The sequence below is a fragment of the Erpetoichthys calabaricus genome, chromosome 10 (assembly GCF_900747795.2).
Source record: "Erpetoichthys calabaricus chromosome 10, fErpCal1.3, whole genome shotgun sequence".
Taxonomy (NCBI): Eukaryota; Metazoa; Chordata; class Cladistia; order Polypteriformes; family Polypteridae; genus Erpetoichthys; species Erpetoichthys calabaricus.
Window position 1 is genome coordinate 167,876,701 of NC_041403.2, and position 21,594 is coordinate 167,898,294.

Genomic DNA, 21,594 nt, shown 5'->3' on the forward strand with positions numbered 1-21,594 from the left:
TGCGCGCTCCTGAAAAACGCGACTAATACGTGAGAGTGCACGTCATCGAAAGAGCGCCGAGAAGGTGTGCGCGCGTCGCACAAAAGGCCGAGCGGAACGGGAGAGCGCCCCCGTGTGTTGTTCCTCAGTGTGCAATGGGAACGAATAACTGGACGACCACTGCAACACTCTGTCTCATTCAGCCCAGATTAGAGTGTTTTATGTGCAGATGTTCAGGGATCAGTTTCATTTAAGTTCCAATTACAAACAAACACGTGATGCACAGCATTAATAACATTTCCACCAATTTTAAGCTGCATTCGCAGGGATGCCAGATGGAGAAAGAGTCAAAAGCATTCCCACTGAAATATTATTGCAGGCATAACATTATAACAGGAAGAATGGGGACAATACATGATAGATAGATAGATAGATAGATAGATAGATAGATAGATAGATAGATAGATAGATAGATAGATAGATAGATAGATATGAAAGGCACTATATAATAGATAGTGTGATGGATGGCTGGGACCCTTGCCCGGCTGGGACACCTCCACGTGGGAAGGACCAGGGGAACCAACCTATCCAGAGTGTTACCTCCCCTGGAGCACTAGATGGCCGCCCCCATGGGTTGCAGCAGTGCCTCGGACAATGTGTGAAGCACATGTGGACTATAGCACAGCTAAAGCTCAACCATAATAAGACCATATTGGGTCAGAGTACAGACACACCTCAGCCTTCAGAACACCTCAGTTGAAACATGATTTGGTCTGGAGCACAGCCAAAATAAAACTTTCTGAAAGAACACATTATTATGTCTTTAAGAAGAGGAGAAAAGACTAAATGTAACCATCTATTAAACCGTTTTATTTATCTTAACATTCAAATCTTACACCATGGCAAAAACGCAAACCCAGCAGAAAGGTGTTTCTATAGATGTGCTTTCCACACTCTTCTGGAGAAGTACAAACAGGAAAGTCTGATGACAAGAGACACAGCAGTCAGCCATGTAGTGTGGCAGCTGATCAATACTGGCCTTGGAAATCGGAGGACATCCAGCACCGCTATCAGGTCAGGACTTGCAGAAACTACTGGACCATTTTTTAATTCACCTACAGTTTGGGGAAGTCATGTCAGAAATGGTCTTACCTGGAACACCTGTGACCAAAAAGTATTCTTTCAAGTTGAAAATAAAGGCAAGTGACTGACCTCACACATAAGGGCTAGGTACAAAAAAATCCTGACAGCAGTGGGCATGGAGCGGTATATCGAATTTGAAACAGTTTGGATGGGAGCACTATGTAATGACAGTTGATTAGTAAAGTCTGTTAATGAACAGGTACAATGTGATTAGTAAGGTCTTGTGTGCGTGGTGTGCAGAAGCTGATTTAAGAGAGATCGGGGGTATTTGTCCAAAGAAACTTGTATAAATGGTAATTTCTCCGTTAATGGTAAAATGGTATTAAAAAATTATGATCTCTTTCAGTCCTGTCTGATAATTATAAATTACGAACCTAAACATATCACTACACAGAAGAGTGATTAGTGCCTGCAAATGTAATGCCAGACGTGTACTTTACACGCGTCTGATTGTACCTTTGCCGTGTTTGGCTCTCAATCTATAACCGTGAAAATTGTTAAATGTGGCTGGGTACATCTGCTGGTCATATTTTTGCCATTGCCATAACTGAACCTTGAGTGCCTGTCTGAGGTATTCTGGACGGTTATATGCAAACTAAAGGAGCCCTGCACTAAGTTCTGCATTTCGGCGCTGTTGAATGAATCCGTGGCGCCCATAAACTACAATACTGTACATTCTTTTTTTTTGTGTGTCTCCGAGGTTCGTCTTTTCCTCGCTGCTGAATGTTGAAGGTTGTTTGCGGGTAATCTGGTGTCACGCTCCGCCTCTTCTTGTGATTGGCTCTTCGGCGGGGGCGTTTGCCTACATCATTTCCGGAGTAAGATGGCGGCACTGAGGGGCTCATTCAGGCTTCTGAGTCGCTTGGTAAGGTTACTGCATGAGAGACTTGTTTACTGTTGTACTGGGGGGCAGAAGGGGGTCGGTCTTAAATGAAGGTTAAAGTCAGTAGGACAGTAAAGATGAAAAGCGACAGCGGGCCGTGGATGGAAGACTAGACGGTACAACTGTCCTCGTAACTTGCCGGGCGCGTCTCTTGTCGACCCGATTTCTTTCCTGCAGCTGGACGTCACCGCTTAAAATTACACACTTCGGACTGTTGACCCCAGCCCAGAAATCTACCAAAGCGCATACCATGTATGTGTGTATTCATTTTTAAAATAAGCTATACAAATCTCGACGGGTTCAGTCGGTGCTTTCTTTGTGCAGCAATCAAAACTCTTTTTTTCTGTTCAGCCTCATTGAAGCGATCAAAGACTGGTTAGAGCCATTGACACGCATTTGCTACTTTCTTCATAGGGAGAAGTGTTTTATATAGTGGCTTTCATGGATGCTAAACACAACACAGCTGCGATACAAAGGTCACAGTCTTAGAAAACAAAGGTATACTCAGGGCCGTCTGGAGTGAGCGTCCCGTCCAGGATTTGTTCCTGCCTTGCAGTCGACTCCCTGGGCTTTGACTCGGCTCTTTGAAGTGCGATCAGCGCGATCTGAAAATGAATTTAACGAGTTACAGTGAAGGGTCTTTATAATCCATTTTCTGAATCTGCTTGGCTTTGATCAGAACTTCCAGGGTAAATTGAAGAACCTCTTGCAATATGGTGTTTATAAAATCGAACAACTTCGAGACCTGCGTGTCATTACAAACTGACCTCTCAATGTCATGCACCGAGCTGCGCAGTTTGCCAGTATAATCTTGCCATTTGCAAACACCGTTATCGATGGTGCCCAAGACAAGTTTGTTTCATAAACTGTCAGTTCCTGTATACCAGGCATTTTTGTGACCGTATGTTAATTAGTTTAAACTTTACAATAAACCCAATCAGAAATTATGCAAAACATTGAATCCATAATTTAAAAAATCCAAATACAGTAACAAGCCGGTCTTAACTTTGAAGGGCAACTTCTCCGACGTTGGGAAAGTCCTTTCACCAGTTGGGTGCCTTAAGTGATTTTTTTTATCCATTTCCACGTAAGTCGGGTTTCTGTTGTCTGTAACTGCTTAGATTTTCGAGTTTGTCTCGCTGTACGGACAGAAAACGCGTAGAAATTAGTGGAACAATTGAAGTTGGCGCAGTGACTGCTGGCGGCAATAGAAAACGGCGCATGCGCATCCTGTAAGTTTTAATTGCTCGGCTTTGAAAGTCGGCATTTATCCGTTAATTACATGTGGTCTATCTAATGTAATATGTGTACAAATGAGGAATATTGAGTTCATAAAAATTATATAAGGATAAGGTGAAGAAGTCACTTCAGTTTTTTTTGTCTGGAGTCTCCTGACTAACCTGTATAATAAAACTTCGACATTTGACTTGCCTTGATACCAAGTTATTCACGACCTTCGAGGTTTTTGGGGTTCCCCCAATTTCTCGTCCTCTCTAGACCTGAAATTGCATCATTTGTAGGCGTATATTTTGTTCAGGAAGTTACACCATTTTGATAAAGAGTAAACCAATCAGTGTTTTCAGCAAAAATGATCAGAAGGACTTGAAGTTGTGCTGGTCACATCAACTGAACCCAGGTTCTCAACCCCTAGTGGGATAAGAGGAGTCAAAGTTACTCCTTTTCACGGAAGTATGGAGATCCGTAATCTAGCCATATGGAGTGTCATTTTATATTACTTGAGATTGCTGGCCCCTCTATTTCCAGGGGTGCCCTTGAGTACCTACTTCACCATTTAGTTGAAAGAGTTCTGCTGGATTTACTTTATCAATGCCTTTGAGGACTTTGGACACCCAGGTTAGGCTCCTTCTCCGATCAAGACTAAACTGGTTTAATCCCAAATCTCTTGGAGTACATGTCCTTAAGACCCATCATGCACTTGGTTGCTCTCCTCTGCCCAGCTTCAAGTGCTGCTATGTCTTTCTTGTAGCAGGGTGCACAGAACTGCATACAACACTCGAGATGTGGTCTCTCTAGTAATAATAATAATTGATTTATATTCCACAGCTTTTACAAGACAACCTAGGATTTTATTTCACCTTTTAATCAAATCTGCACATTACTTAGACAAAGAAAATATCAACATAAATCCTGCATCCTTCCCAGAGGTTTCTTCCCTTAGGACAGTGCTTGCCATGTTGTTTTTATAATTAATGTTCCTTTTGCCCACATGTAGCACTTTTATATGTTAAACTGCATTTTCCAAGTGTTTGCCCAGTTCGGAAGCTTGTCCAAGTCTTGTTGAATTGTTTTGCTGCCGTTTCTTCAGTTTTAGTATCACCTGCAGGATCGATTTAACAGCTGAGACAAAAGAGCTTTCTCTTATGTAAGCAGGCAGGTGATTCCACAGCTCTGTGGCCTTCTAGATAAAAGTGTGACCTCCCAACTGCTATTCTATTAATGCTTGGATTATTTAGTAGACTGGCATCTTGAGATTTTAATGTGCGCTCTGCTTTGTAAGTAACGAGAAGTTCAGGTAGATAAGCAGGGCCTCGGCCGTTTAAGGCTTCATATGTAGGAAGAGAATTTTTGAAATTGACTCTAAGATTAGCTGGAAGCCAGTGTAAGGACGTAAGGACAGGGGTTATGTGTTTGTATTTCTTAGTCTTTGCAAAAAAGAATAAATGTAACTTGACTTAAAGCAGTTTGTGTTTACTGTGAAATGTAATTTGCAAAGTGGGAAAAAGACGAATAAATGTATTACTGGCAAAGTAACAGACAGACAATAACCTTTCTAAAATGTTTGATCGTTCAGGTCTGCGCACACCACTACAGCGCCTACAGCAGAGGTCGCCTTAGCAGATGTGTGTATCTCCTGAATCGGCCCCAACTGAAGATCTGCCCACATCGGTATTTTAGGACAACTACAGGTAGGACACAATGATCATTTTTGAAAAGTAAGTTTATATTTGTATTTGATTGTTAACTAAACAGGGAAGGCAGCGTGGTCACATGTAATTGTGGTTGAATAACTCCATCCATCCATTATCCAACCTGCTATATCCTAACTACAGGGTCACGGGGGTCTGCTGGAGCCAATCCCAGCCAACACAGGGCGCAAGGCAGGAAACAAACCCAAGGCAGGGCGCCAGCCCACCGCAGGGCACACACCAGGGACAATTTAGGGTCGCCAGTGCATCAAACCTGCATGTCTTTGGGAGGAAACCCACGCAGACACGGGGAGAACATGCAAACTCCACGCAGGGAGGACCCGGGAAGTGAACCCAGCGCTACCATTGTGCCACCGTGCCGCCCGGTTGAATAAATATGTTTTTTATGTACTTATTATAGTTAAGGCCTAATATCACACAACACATACTTGTACAGTAATGACATTAAAAAAGAGTAATACATTTACAAACAACATATTAAGTAAAACATAAGTTCTGGATGTTTGAGATTCATTAACTGTCAATCAAAAAAATAAAAATAAAACTCAAAGTATGTGGTGCACTGAGGGCTAAAAAGGCCCAACTGATTAAATATTGTTTCTTGATGTGTCGCTTTCAGTCGGGGATTTTAACTTTCCATACTGTATATATGTGTGTATATATAGACACTCGCCAACCCCCGGCCTGCACTTTGCGCTATCCACTTTGCGTCTCTGCTGCTCGTGTTGTTAAGAGGGATGCTGAACGGACCCCAAGGAGATGCAGTCACTCCTCCGAATCCCCCTCTTAAATGGTGACACAATGGGGTTTTTTTTTACCTCCTCTTTTACCTCCTCTTTGCCCGATCAGCTGCTGGCTTGCTGCCGTGCCGTGTGATCGTCATCTCGCACAGTGCATCGAACATTTCAAAGCCTGTACAGCAGCCGTCCTACTCTTTGTCTTTTATTTCCGGCCCCGGGTGTGGCTAAATCTCTTGGCACAAAGTCTTGTCTCGCGGGACATGAGTTCTTGATATTTTATAGTTTATAATTTAAAAATGGAATAAGAATCTGAAAATCTAACAACGTCACATTAAAGTTCAATAAATTCTGAAAAGGTTGATACCAAACATATATATCTATGTAGGTTTTAAAGTAAGCCTGATTTAAAACGTGACATAAAAACATTTAACTTTTAGGCTTAGGGTTTTATATACACGGTATAGAGTAGATGTGTACAGAGCATGAAGAAAAAGTAAAAATGGCAAATACAAGAACTACATAACTGACAGACTTGTGGAATTAGACATAGAGAATTTGACCTACTAAGGTGTGATGACAGCGGGACATCATCATGGTATGCTATTCGGTTTCAGTTGCCATTTTGTATTTAGGAATTCCTGAGTTGTGCTTTACAGACACCGCTGTTACAGATGTGTACTGTTCAGTAAGGGAGAGTCGCACATCGGCATGCTGGACAACGGCATCTCCTTTCTTAAAATGACAGATTAAGGCTGAAAAGTCGAGTGTTGCTGGCTGATAAGTCCAAGGTTGCCCGGCCGTGAGTGTATTCCGTATTCCATCTGCAATTCATGTGTTTTAAACGAAGTGTTGACCACTGAAATTCTCTGCTGATTTTACACGGCTCAACAATTTGGGGGTCTCAGCCGGAAAGAAAATTAAGTGGGCGGAAATAACCTCCCTTGCACTTTTGATTCCATTTAATTTATTAAGTATGATTGTTCTCCTTTTTAATTTGAAGCTGCTACTCTTAATTTTTTGACCTTTAGCCTTTAAAAGTTTTTGTAGTAACCAAAACTGATCTTCATAATTACAGACAAAAGTGTAAGTTTTAAAAAAGTTTGGCCCAAGCATTTTAGTTTTTAACTTTATTTGTCGCATTTTAACTTGCATTCCCTGCAATTCATTAGTTAAGCAAGGTATAACACATCCAACAATTTCTTTTTGTCTGTTTATCCAGTTCTGCGTAGATTTGGTGTCATTGATATACAAGCCTGCTGTTCAATTACTGCATTTTCGATGTTTGCTTTTTTCACAGTTGCCGCCGGACAGATTGTTCAGTTTAAACTCTCGGATATCGGAGAAGGAATAACTGAAGTGTCAGTCAGAGAATGGTAAGACAAATAAAAATGGCAGCCACCTGGTAAAATCTTCAGTGTCATGTTGATTAAAGCCTTCAGCTTGTTGTGTAACACCATTTACCTGCTCAATCGTATCTGTAAAGTTTTGTTTTTATATTCATAGTCCTGGGGAAGCAAAGTCTGTTCTGAGAGCGACTGGGTAAGACTCTGCTATCCCATGTGACAGCAGTTCATGGACAGAGCAGGGAATCAAATCCAGGACCCTGCTATCGTACCACCTGTCCTATAAATGTATAAGATACTAGTAGTAATTAGTCCACTTCATTTATTTTCTGGATTGGATAACACGGTTATCCTGTCCATTGGTACAGTGAGTGGTGGCAGGACCTCCGCGTTTTTCCCAGTTGATTCTGGGGTTTGTCAGCGGTGTGTTCTGCTCCTCCTCTGTTCAATTCTTGTATGGACTGGGTGGTGGGCATCGTCGTGGGGTCCAGCGGCTGTGGGGCGTCTGTTGGTGAAGAGAGATTCACAGATCTTGACTTTGCTGACGATGCTGTGATCTTCGCAGAGTCAATGGAGGCTCTGATCGGGGCGCTCGAGAGACTAAGTGAGGCTTCTGAGTGTCCTGATAAAAACCAACATCAGGCCTTTAATGACCTCCTGGGCACGGCCATCAGCAGTGTGTCTGTCTGTGGAGAGAGTGTCGACCTCGTCACTGAGAGGTTTACTTACCTGGGCAGTGACATTCATGTCTCTGGTGACTCTTCCTATGAAGACGGATTGGGAGAGCATGGGGGGGTCATGAGGTCGCTATAAAGGGCTGTGTGGTGCTCCTGATATCTATGCCAAAGGACGAAGGTCCAAGTCTTTAGAGTCCTGGTGCTTCCTGTCTTGCTATATGGTCGCGAGACATGGATGCCATCCAGTGACCTGAGACGAAGACTGGACTCCTTCATGTGTGTCTCTCTGGAAAATCCTTGGGTACTGCTGGTTTGACTTTGTGTTGCTCATGGAGTCCCGAATGAGGCACATGACCTGCATTGTGAGGGAGCGTCAGTTACGGTACTACGGCCATGTGGCGCGTTTCCCCGAGGGTGATCCAGCTCGTGAGATCCTCATTGGGGCGGAGTGGTAGCTCTGATTCTAAGGATCTGTGCTGGTATCCAGAAGGTTGCCGGTTCGAATCCCCATCACTGCCAAAAAGAGATCCTACTCTGCTGGGTCCTTAAGCAAGACCCTTAACTTGTAATTGCTCTAGGGGCGCTGTACAGTGGCTGACCCTGCACTCTGACCCCAAACTAACTAACAAGAAATTGTATAAGGTGCAATAAAGAACAAAAAAAAAAAACTGTTGGGGGCCAGGCCAAGGGGTCGCCCACGTAACATCTGACTGTGACAGATACAGGGTCATTTCCGGAGGGTGAGACTGAACTGCGTGTCTGCCTGGGGGGTGGCAAACCGGGATCCCGAGTTGTTTCGTCGTGTACCAGTGCAGGCTCCCCAACTTGACTTGACTTGGTAACACAGTTATAATGATAGCATACGGTTCATTGTTACACAACATTGAATCACAATGGATTTCATTTGGCCTTTTTGACACTGATCAACAGAAAAAGACAGTTTAAAGTCAAAGTAAAACAAAACAAACATCTCTCTGCAAAGTGGTCTGAATTAATTACAAATATAAAATGCAATAATTGGTCACATACGTATCCCGCCGCCGCCTTTAATATGACACCCCTGACGTAGCCAAATGGTCTCAGAAGTACCATCATTCGCTCAGTCGACTGTCCTGTGTCTTGAAGGGCCAGCTTGAGATGAGTCCGTATGGCTGCCTGACCTACAAAATGAAGACAAAAAGAACTCAATAAGCAACTCCATGAAAAGCACATGTCAGGGGATGTAGACCACGAAATACTCAAGTCACCAAAATATCCAGTTAAATGGAAAGAATACAAGTGTTAATCTGCTGGAGCAGACCAACGAGTGGGAGAGACCACTAGGAGACATGTGGGAACTCAGTCCCAAGCTACAGCGGCTGACATTGGAGAGGCTGTGCAGGCAACACTTCATCAGTCGCCATTTTATGGGAGAGTGGAAAAGAGAGAAAATGTGCAGAATATCTCGGCACAAGGCACTTGCCAGACTGTCAAGTCAGCTGGAAGGAGATTCAATGGTCTGATGAGCCCAAAATTGAGCTTTCTGGCCATCAGACTAAACGCCATGTTTGAACAGTGCACACTATCGGAAACGCACCATCCCCAACATGAAGCGGGTTTGTGGCAGCATCTGTTAGGCTTGTGGAGGTTAAAATGAATGATGGAAAAAAAACCAGGGAAATCTCATGGAGGAGAACCTGATGAAGACTGCGAGAAACCTGCACCTTAGGAGAAGACCAACAAGACAACGAGCACAAGCAGAAAGTCAAATGCTACACAGGAATGGCTTCAAAACACCAACGTAAACGTCCTAAAATGGCTGAGTCGGAGTCGGGATCTCAGTCCATATGAGAATTTGTGGCTGGAGTTGACAAAGCTCTGTTTACTCACGATGACCATGATGCCTGACAAAGCAAAGAAGAAGGGGGAGAGAAAATGGCTGAGTTGGAGGAGAGAGATGAGCAGAGAGACTCGAGCTGTTAAAGGTGCATCTATTAACTTTAATATTTGTGATGAATTTAGAACACTTTGCAGAGATCTGTTTTCACTTTGACATGAAAGAGTCTTTTACCTTTGATCAGTGACAAAAAGCCAAATGCACTGTGATCCAAAGTTTTATAGTAATACAATGTGAAAACATCCAAGGGGGTACATACTTTTTATAGGCACTGTATAATTATAATAACACAACAAGTCTTCAACCAACTTAATTTAGCATTGCATTGTGGGAGGCTGTATCTGTCCTAAAAGCATCGAGAACAAGGCAGGAACAAACCCTGGACGTGGCACCAGTCCATTATAGGACCCACTTGCTCAGTCACATGGGGATAATTTGGAGTTTCTAGTCAAACCAGACGGCCCCATTTTCGAGGACTGAGGGCACACACACTCACACACACATGCTGGGAGGCCTTGTAAGCTCCACACAGACATGAAATTCAGGATTCTGGGTCTGAGAGCCTCTTTCCAAGATGTCCGTCTTATTTATGGACAGTTTAAGGGTCAGGCATTGAACAGGCAGCTTTGGAATGTATGTGCATATTGGATGTTCTGCTATTTTGATTAATATTTCTTTGAATTGAAATGTTACTTTCGGAAGAAACTATATTTATATAACACCTTTAATAATGAATGCCAGTTTAAAGTTACATGCTTAGATGTTTGACTTGTGTCTCGGCAGATGAAACAATTTATATAGAAAGCACTTTGTAAATTGGAATTAAACATTTGCTCTTGACTTTGCGATCCAAATTCTTATCCACAAATAAATAAAGATGCTACGCTATCCAAGTAATTACGGCATGGACAGGTCATATGAAAAGGACAATTTCCTCTCGGGGATTAACGAAGTACTGTATTTCAAATAAAAAAAAATTCAAAAATAGAAGTGGTCCCATTAGAAATCCTTGATGTTTCTTTTTTAACCACTAGGTGGAGATGTTCTAAAAAAAAGATGCTCTTGTGCCTCCACTTCAGAGCCGTAAACAGCTTTGTTTTGCTTTTTCTTTGTTTATTAATTTTATTTTTTAACTTGAATTCAGCTTTTCAAGGGCAGTCCAGTTCTTGTACTTTTATTGTTTACCCAGTCACTCAGAACGTTAGTACTTGAAAACCAGCAGAGGCAGCTATCATGGAAGTGTTAGTGGGCTGACGCCCTGTCCAGGGCCTGTTACCAGTGGTGTAGCTGGGGGGGGGCAAGGGAGGACATCTGTCCCAGGGGGCGCCATTTTAAAATTTTCTTTACCTTTCCCATTGCATTTTGGCAAACAGGAGGGGACGTGAAATCTTCAGTTGTCCCCGGGTGCTGAAAACCCTAACTACACCACTGCCTGTTACTGCCTTGTGCCACCTTCTGTCCTCAGGACTCTGACTAAGAAGGTCTGAGAATATTATACAGTGTAGGAATTACATAATTTAAATAGCAGAAATGAATGAAAAGTGTTAGTGCCATGACACAAATCTTATCAGTTAAGATATTCGAGCACATGAGGCATGCAAATGATTATCAGAATCAGAATATCTGTATTGTCATTGTAACAAGTACAACAAAATTAGGTGCAGTCCCTGTGGTGTCAAAATATAAATAAATATCATTACAAAAGGATAAGAAGAAATAAGGTAGAACACAGACATTCAACATAAGACCTTAACTGCACATGAACACTATTGCACAAGATGTCATCTATTGCAGTGATGCACTGGAGGTGATGAGGTGGCATTCAGTGCCCTAATAGCAACAGGGTAGAAACTGCTATTCAGTCTGTTAGTCTTTGTTTTGATGCTCCTCTACCTTTTGCCTGATGTCCTGAGTGGGGTGTTAGGAGTCTTTTAAGATGTTTTCCACTTTCCTGAGGCAGCGAGAGCTGTGCAGTTCATCCAGAGAGGGTGAAGAGCAGCCGATGATCATCTGGGCAGTCTTTACGGTCTGCTGCCTCAGGAAAGAGCAGTGATAGAAGGACACCAGCAGTTTTTGGGGGATGTTATTTTTCCTGAGGACTCTCTGCTGAGCCTTCTTCGCCAGCTCAGCTGTGTTCACACCCCAGGACAGGTCTTCCATGATGTGGACTCCCAGGACACCCTCTCCACATGTAGAGTGGTTTGATGTCCGTTTTCTTTTTCCTGAAGTCCACAACGAGCTCCTTGGTCTTACTTGTGTTCAGGAGCAGGTTGTTGTCAGTGCACCAGACTGCCAGCCTCTCCACTTCGTCCCTGTAGGCCAGGGGTGTCGAACTCTGGGCCTGGAGGGCCGCAGTGGCTGCAGGTTTTCATTCTCCCCCTTTTCCTAATCAGTGACCAGTTTTCACTGCTAATTAACTCCTTTGTCTTTCACTTTAATAGCCCTGTTTTTAAGGATTCAGTCCTCTGATTTGATTTGTTTCTTCATTAAATGGCAGCCAAACAGAAATGAGACGTGAAACGAGCCAACAGATTACCAGCTAAACTGGAATTTCAAACTCCAACCAATTTCACTCAAACCAGTCTCTTAATGAGAAGCTGATTCTTGCTGTTAATTAAGCCCGTTATTTAATTCAATGGCTTGTTGCTGCTCTCATTTCCAAACTTGTTGATTTTTCTGTTTTTTCTAAGAACACCGTCAAAATGTTTTGGTGACCTGAGAGATCAACCTTACTGAGACCTTCACCTTTCTTTATTTTCAGATATTGTGTGATGGTCACAGGTGAGCTGGTCATATGGTGGCTTGTTTGATGTCTCATTATTGTTTGGCTACTAATTAAGGACAAAGAGACAATTAAGGGGCCGGAGTCAAGTTAATTAAATCTAAAGGAAAAGAAGTTAATTAGCAGTAAAAACGGCTCACTAATGAAGAAGATGGTTAGAATGAAAACATGCAGCCATTGCGGCCCTTGACGACCGGAGTCCGACACCTGTGCTGTAGGCGGACTCATCCTCCCCAGAGATGAGCCCCACCACAGTGGTGTTGTCTACAAATTTGACAATGGTGTTGCTGTAGTGGGTGGGGGCGCAGTCATGTGTGTACAGTGTGAAGAGCAGAGGGCTCAGCACACAGCCCTGAGGAGAGCTGGTGCTGATGGCCGATTGATGTGATAGCCCACCCTAACCATTTGTGCGCGGTCTGTCAGGAAGTCTTTAATCCATAGACAGGTGGAATACGGGAGTCCCAGGGCTAGCAGCGTGCCCACCAATCTGTGAGGGAGGAGGATGGTATTAAAAGCAGAGCTAAAATCAATAAAGAGGAGACGTGTGTAGCTGCCCTGGTGCTCCAGATGGGACAGGGTAGCATGGAGAGCAACAGTGTCCTCAGTAGACCTGTTAGCCCTGTAAAGAAAAGCAGGCACAATTCTGCTTTTCTTCCTTCTGGGAGGCGTCATTGATGGGTAAACTGACTTCTGAGTAACATAAACAGTGAAAGAAGAGCTTCAGTAGTACTGCTCTGGGTTCAGATTCTAAACATAGCCATCCTTGCTGGTGTTTCAACGGCTTTGCCACCGATGAAATATGGTGAAGATAACAGATGGAACAATCAAAAGAGATCAAAGGCCGTGTTTGTATACATCAGGGGTGGGCAAAGTCGTTCCTGGAGGGCCGCAGTGGCGGCAGGTTTTTGTTCCAACCCAGTTGCTTAATAAGAAGCCCTTATTGCTCAAGTGACACTTCTGCTTCATTTTTACTTTGTCACTTGTTAGGATTTTGAACCTTATTGCTTATTTTAGGCATAAACAGCTGTATACTCGGTTTTTAATGGCTCCTTTTTAGCTATAAGATTCAAATGACAAAAGAAACCTGAATTGTGAATTTCCCCTTGGGATTAGAGAGAAAAGCCAAGCAAAATGACCCCTTTTATTGGCTAACTAAAAAGATTACAATATGCAAGCTTTCGAGGCAACTCAGGCCCCTTCTTCAGGCAAGATGGAATAAAGTACAGGTGCTGGTCATAAAATTAGAATATCATGACAAAGTTGATTTATTTCAGTAATTCCATTCACAAAGTGAAACTTGTATATTAGATTCATTCATTACACACAGACTGATGTATTTCAAATGTTTATTTCTTTTAATGTTGATGATTATAACTGACAACTAATGAAAGTCCCAAATTCAGTATCTCGGAAAATTAGAATATCAATTAAGACCAATGCAAAAAAAAGATTTTTAGAAATGTTGGCCAACTGAAAGGTATGAACATGAAAAGTATGAGCATGTACAGCACTCAATATTTAGTTGGGGCTCCTTTGGCCTGGATTACTGCAGCAATGCGGCGTGGCATGGAGTCGATCAGTCTGTGGCACTGCTCAGGTGTTATGAGAGCCCATGTTGCTCTGATAGTGGCCTTCAGCTCTTCTGAATTGTTGGGTCTGGCGTATTGCATCTTCCTCTTCACAATACTCCATAGATTTTCTATGGGGTTAAGGTCAGGCAAGTTTGCTGCCCAATCAAGAACAGGGATAACATGGTCCTTAAACCAGGTACTGGTAGCTTTGGCACTGTGTACAGGTGCCAGGTCCTGTTGGAAAATGAAATCTGCATCTCCATAAAGTTCGTCAGCACCAGGAAGCATGAAGTGCTCTAAAACTTCCTGGTAGACGGCTGCGTTGACCTTGGACCTCAGAAAACACAATGGACCAACACCAGCAGATGACATGGCACCCCAAACCATCACTGACTGTGGAAACTTTACACTGGACCTCACGCAATGTGGATTCTGTGCCTCTCCTCTTTTCCTCCAGACTCTGGGACCTTGATTTCCAAAGGAAATGCAAAATTTACTTTCATCAGAAAGCAGCAGTCCAGTCCTTTTTGTCTTTAGCCCAGGCGAGACGCTTCTGACGCTGTCTCTTGTTCAAGAGTGGCTTGACACAAGGAATGCGACAGCTGAAACCCATGTCTTGCATACGTCTGTGCCTGGTGGTTCTTGAAGCTCTGACTCCAGCTGCAGTCCACTCTTTGTGAATCTCCCCCACATTTTTGAATGGCTTTTGTTTCCCAATCCTCTCCAGGGTGCGGTTATCTCTATTGCTTGTCCACTTTTTTCTACCACATCTTGTCCTTCCCTTCGCCTCTCTATTAATGTGCTTGGACACAGAGCTCTGTGAACAGCCAGCCTCTTTAGCAATGACCTTTTGTGTCTTGCCCTCCTTGTGTCAATGGTCGTCTTTTGGACAACTGTCAAGTCAGCAGTCTTCCCCATGATTGTGTAGCCTACAGAACTAGACGGAGAGACCATTTAAAGGCTTTTGAGTTAATTAGCTAATTAGAGTGTGGCACCAGGTGTCTTCAATATTGAACCTTTTCACAATATTCTAATTTTCCGAGATACTGAATTTGGGACTTTCATTAGTTGTCAGTTATAATCATCAAAATTAAAAGAAATAAACATTTAATTAAACATCAGTCTGTGTGTAATGAATGAATCTAATATACAAGTTTCACTTTTTGAATGGAATTACTGAAATAAATCAACTTTGTCATGATATTCTAATTTTATGACCAGCACCTGTATTATATAGTGCCTTTCATATCTATCTGTCTAATCCTGCCAACTACGCTATCTATCTGTCTATCGAAACCAGCAGTCCTCAATTTAGCTTGTTTCCATTTACGCCTCTGTGTGTATTTATCATGCACTATTTGGTTTAATTAAATTAATAATTAAGCAACTGGGTTGGAACAAAAACCTGCAGCCACTGCGGTCCTGCAGAACTGACTTTGCCCACCCCTGGTATACACCATTGTGGCACTTCTGTTTGAAGCCGACACTTTAAGTCCGATGAGTACACTGCGTTTATGCTGTGCCTTTTTAACTGGAACAACCTGTTAGTGTCGTACTGACACAGAAATCGGCTCTTGAAAGGGCAAAGGCTCGACTCAGGGTTAACGTGTGAGAGTCCGTACAGATGGAGAAGAGCACAGCAGGACCCCTTAATGGAACACGACTGTGCAGATGGCGCCCACTCCTGGTCAGTTCATACAACTTAACTGCATGGCTGCTGTTTATCTTTTTATTGTTTGACGAACAATATGAAGCATGATTGTAAATGTATGGTTTCATGTCAGGAAACATTCAAAAGCAAAGCAACGATAAACGGTTGCTAAGAAATTGTAGATCAAATAGGGTTATTTTATAAGATTGAAACTAACTAACTAACTAAGTACAGTTGTGCTTGAAAGTTTGTGAACCCTTTAGAATTTTCTTTATTTCTGCATAAATATGACCTAAAACATCATCAGATTTTCACTCAAGCCCTAAAAGTAGATAAAGAGAAACCAGTTAAACAAATGAGACAAAAATATTATACTTGGTCATTTATTTATTGAGGAAAATGATCGAATATTCCATATTTGTGAGTGGCAAAAGTATGTGACCCTCTAGGATTAGCAGTTAGTTTGACGGTGGAATTCGAGTCCGGTGTTTTCAATCAATGGGATGACAATCAGGTGTGAGTGGGCACCTCGTGTTATTTAAAGAACAGGATCTATCAAAGTCTGCTCTTCACAACACGTGTTTGTGGAAGTGTATCATGGCACGAACAAAGGAGATTTCAGAGGACTTCACAAAAAGAGTTGTTGATGCTCATCAGGCTGGAAAAGGTTACAAAACCATCTCTAAAGAGTTTGGACTCCACCAATCCACAGTCAGACAGATTGTGTACAAATGGAGGAAATTCACGACCATTGTTACCCTCCCCAGGAGTGGTCGACCAACAAAGATCACTCCAAGAGCAAGGCGTGTAATAGTCGGCGAGGTCACAAAGGACCCCAAGGTAACTTCTGAGCAACTAAAGGCCTCTCTCACATTGGCTAATGTTCATGTTCATGAGTCCACCATCAGGAGAACACTGAACAACAATGGTGTGCATGGCAGGGTTGCAAGGAGAAAGCCACTGCTCTTCAAAAAAAAAAAAAAAACATTACTGCTTGTCTGCAGTTTGCTAAAGATCACGTGGACAAACCAGAGGGCTATTGGAAGAATGTTTCGTGGACAGATGAGACCAAAATAATGCTTTTCATTTAAACCAAAAAGTTCTGTGTTTGGAGAAAGAAAAACACTGCACTCCAGCATAAGAACCTTATCCCATCTGTGAAACATGGTGATGGTGGTAGTATCATGGTTTGGGCCTGTTTTGCTGCATCTAGGCCAGGATGGCTTGCCCTCATTGATGGAACAATGAATTCTGAATTATATCAGAGAATTCTAAAGGAAAATGTCAGGACATCTGTCCATGAACTGAATCTCAAGAGAAGGTGGGTCATGCAGCAAGACAACGACCCTAAGCACACAAGTCGTTCTACCAAAAAATGGTTAAAGAAGAATAAAGTTAATGTTTTGGAATGGCCAAGTCAAAGTCCTGACCTTCATCCAATCGAAATGTTGTGGAAGGACCTGAAGTGAGCAGTTAATGTGAGGAAACCCACCAAGATCCCAGAGTTGAAGCTGTTCTGTACAAAGGAATAGGCGAAAATTCCTCCAAGCCGGTGTGCAGGACTGATCAACAGTCACCGGAAACGTTTAGGGGGGTCACACCAGATACTGAAAGCAAAGGTTCACATACTTTTGCCACTCACAAATACATAATATTCGATCATTTTCCTTAAAAAATAAATGCCCAAGTATAATATTTTTGTCTCATTTGTTTAACTGGTTTCTCTTTATCTACTTTTAGGACTTGAGTGAAAATCTGATGATGTTTTAACATATTTATGCAGAAATATAGAGAAAAGCCAAGCAAAATGACACCTTTTATTGGCTAACTAAAAAGATTATAATATGCAAGCTTTCGAGGCAACTCAGGCCCCTTCTTCAGGTTCATAATGGCTAACACGGTACAACACCCTAGTACTACAGATATACAAAATGCAGAAATCTGGAAAATTCTGAAGGGTTCTCAAACTTTCAAGCACAACTGTAAGTCAGTCAGTCATTGTGCAACCCGCTATATCCTAACTACAGGGTCACGGGGGTCTGCTGGAGCCAATCCCAGCCAGCACAGGGTGCAAGGCAGGAACAAACCCCAGGCAGGGCACCAGCCCACCGCAGTGCAGCTAAGTTACTTTGTTTATTCCATATTACAATATACTGACATTTGTCGAAATGGAGCGAGCCAACGTTAAAAAAAAAAAAAAAGACTTGGCGATTCTAAAAGAATTCCTCCACTAAAATTCTGCCGTCCGGTTTTGATGCTTTTGTTATGTAGTGTTCTTTAACGATGCGTGTTACGTTGCAGAAACCGATTATTAGAGGTGTTGAGTGCACGCCGTCCATTGTAAGCAGATTCACCCGTCAGTGTGTCACTTCCGAAACTTTGTGAAGGGGCCCATTAGCTCAGGAAGTAATTAAAACTACAGATTAACTTCATCTATTGATTAACAATGCGCACACATTTAAGTTTAAGTTCTTTTTTTGTAAGAGACTGGAGATATTCTTTAAAATGACGCACTTGTGCCTCAACCCCAGAGCAGTAACCACTTTGTTTTTTCTTTTTCCTTTGTTTATTAGCCTGATTGTTTAATTTGCATTCAGCCTTTCAAGTTCTTGCACTTTCATTGTTCACCGCCCCCCTATCCCCCCTCCACCGCCCAACCCCCCCCCCCCCTCTGAATGTTTGCGCTTTCATTAAAGTGTTGCTCTTTGTCTCCGGAAGACATTGCCATTCTCTTGGGTTTTATTATTTTTTTTTTCTTTTTCAATTGTATGTCCCAACACTGTTTAATAAGTGCTTAATTTGCCACCAGGGAGTTCCCTTAGTGACCAAGTTGAGTCACATGAAAAGCAAAGGGCGCAGAGGTTTCATGTCCAGTGGCAGATGTTCCAAAACATCCTGTTTGCCTTCAGAGTGGAAAGGAAGAAAAAACAAACCACGTATATATATTTCACATTTTATTGCGAAGGGTCAGTTTATTAATGGCTAATAAAGGGTTAAACGTTTTTTCATATTTTTTGAGTAACTGAAGCAACAATTAAAGGTTTGAGAATCTGATTTCTGAGTGCTTGGCAGTTTCTTTTCATGGTTCAGCTAGTAATCCGATTTTGGTTTAAGAATCAGTCGGACCGAGTCGGTATTGAATCCTTTGGACTTGTCAGTTTCATTTGGATGTCCATAACACGAGAGACTTGCTGGGAGTTTTGTTTCTGGTCATTTCATATTCATGATATTTTATTCCACTAATGCAGGTTGATCCACCATCTATTATTCATTGTGTGCCTGTCATTGTGTTCACGTTGATGCTATCAGGTCTTCATCAGAGACGTCATGACGACTTCTTCTTTCGGCTGCTCCCATTGGATCATCTTCTTCTATATCTCCCTGTCCTCGTCATCTTGTTCTGTTAAACACCACCACCAGCATGTCCTCTCACCACATCCATAAACCTTTGCTTAGGCCTTCCTCTTCTCCTCTTACCTGGCAGCTCTATCCTTAGCACCCATCTCTCATTATACCCATCATCTCTCCTCTGCACATGTCCAAACCAACGCAATCTCGCCTCTCTGACTTTGTCTCCCAACCTGAGCTGACCCTCTAATGTCCTCATTTCTAGTCCTGTCCATCCTAGTCACACCAAGTGCAGATCTTAACATCTTTAACTCTGCCACCTCCAGCTCTGTCTCCTGTGCCACCGTCTCCAACCCATATAACACAGCTGGTCTCACTACCGTCCTGTAGACCTTCCCTTTCACTCTTGCTGATACCCGTCTGTCACAAATCACTCCTGACACTCTTCTCCACCCACTCCACCCTGCCTGCACTCCCTTCTTCACTTCTCTTCCACAATCCCCATTACTCTGTACTGTTGATCCCAAGTATTTAAACTCCTCCACCTTCGCTAACTCTACTCCCCTCATCCTCACCATTCCATTGACCTCCCTCTCATTCACACACATGCATTCTGTCGTGGTGGTCCTACTGACCTTCATTCCTCTCCTCTCATATCTCCACCTCTCCAGGGTCTCCTCAACCTGCTCCCTACTATCGCTACAGATCACAATGTCCTCGGCAAACATCACAGTCCACGGGGACTCCTGTCTAATCTCGTCTGTCAGCCTGTCCATCACCATTGCAAATAAGAAAGGGCTCAGAGCTGATCCCTGATGTAATCCCACCTCTGTCACTCCCACCGCAGACCTCACCACTGTCACACTTCCCTCGTTCATATCCTGTACAACTCTTACATACTTCTCTGCCACTCCCGACTTCCTCATACAATACCACAACTCCTGTCTAGTCACCCTGTCATTTGCTTTCTCCAGGTTCACAGACGCAATACAACTCCTTCTGGCCTTCTCCATCAACATCCTCAGAGCAAACATCCCATCTGTGGTGCTCTTTCTTGGCATGAAACCATCCTGCTGCTCAATAATCATCACCTCACTTCTTAACTGAGCTTCCACTACTCTTTCCCATAACTTCATGCTGTGGCTCATAAATTTTATCCCCTTGTATTTACTACAGTCCTGAACATCCCCCTTATTCTTAAATATCAGCACCAGTACACTTCTTCTCCACTCCTCATCATCCTCTCACTTTCCAAGATTCCATTAAACAATCTGGTTAGAAACTCCACTGCCATCTCTCCTAAACACCTCCATGCTTCCACAGGTATGTCATCTGGACCAACAGCCTTTCCATTCTTCATCGTTGTCCTTACTTCCTCCTTGCTAATCTGTTGCACTTCCTGATTCACTAGACGTCATGGCTTACTACTGACTTTTATTGTTTCTCTGATTGGCAGGTACGTGAAAGAAGGTGATACGGTGTCCCAGTTTGACAGCATCTGTGAAGTTCAAAGCGATAAAGCATCTGTCACCATCACCAGCCGTTATGACGGTGTGATTAAAAAGCTTTATTACAGCATTGACGACACAGCCTTCGTGGGGAAGCCACTGGTAGACATTGAAACGGACGCCGTAAAAGGTAGTTCTGGCCTCTTGAGCAGGGCCTGTTTCTGACTTCATGGCACAAGACGTCTCATTCATGACCACTTGGCTTACACATACTTAGCATTTTTATGGCTGATACTGAGGGCTATTATTTATTTATTTATTATTTCTTTTCGCTTGCTGCCACCCTCAGAGCTTTTAAGGACCACTGTCACCACTCACACTGCACTTGTATTTTTTTCCAAATTCATTTCTGAAGTTAAATTGCTATTTGAGAAGTGCTTGACAGGTCTGAATATTCCCTGATTTCTAATCACATGGCAGTGTCGCTTTTCATGAAGCCCACCTGACGTGTCACCAAATTCCTGGATGATCAATGACTATAATGCTCTCCATTGGGTTATCTGTTTTCTTTGCCGCTCCTTCATTCATTACAGACGGGGTCATGGAGTGTTAGGTACGTTTTCAGGTGTGGATGACATGCTAGGCCAGGGGTGGGCAATGTCCGTTCTGGAGGGCCGCAGTGGTTTTCATTCCAGCCCAATTAGAAATCAATCCTTGCCAAGACCTCTCAGACCTTATTTAATTGTATGGCTTGTTAGTCTGCAATGCCAGGTTCTTATATTGTAGAGTTTTCCCTTTCCAAGGATATCATCCAAATGATTTCAGGCCTAAAATGCATAATTGTCAGCCTGTCGTATTAAGTGTTTTATTAAACCAAATAGTGCAGGATGAATCCCCACAGGTGTAAACGGAAACAAGTTAGATGGAGAACTGCTGACACCTTTGTCATTTGTATCTTGTGGCTAATAAGAACAGTGAATGTAGCTGAGACCACTAAAATGGGTCCATAAGTGCTTCTTCATCAGCAATAATTGACTTCTCATTAAGAAACTGGGTTGGAACAAAAACCTGCGGCCCTCCAGGACCGACGCTGCCCATCCCTGCGCTAGGCCATTGCAGGAAATGCATACAGTACTCGGGAAATTTACTCTTTCCTGTAATTCTCCTGAGAAGTCAAGCAAAATGAAGGCTTGTATTGGCCAACT

The 21,594-nt window shown here is 42.8% G+C and overlaps 1 protein-coding gene across 1 annotated transcript in view; it reads left to right on the forward strand.

Annotated features, from left to right (window-relative positions):
• Window positions 1-1,920: 1,920 nt before the first annotated feature.
• The window catches only part of dbt (dihydrolipoamide branched chain transacylase E2), a 45,776-nt gene continuing 26,102 nt past the window's right edge, over window positions 1,921-21,594 (forward strand). Inside the window, exons 1-4 of the mRNA XM_028812433.2 lie at window positions 1,921-1,987; window positions 4,818-4,932; window positions 6,991-7,066; window positions 20,398-20,579. Coding sequence (XP_028668266.1) covers window positions 1,946-1,987; window positions 4,818-4,932; window positions 6,991-7,066; window positions 20,398-20,579 — 415 coding nt within the window. The 5' untranslated portion in view covers window positions 1,921-1,945. The remainder of the gene's footprint in view (window positions 1,988-4,817; window positions 4,933-6,990; window positions 7,067-20,397; window positions 20,580-21,594) is intronic.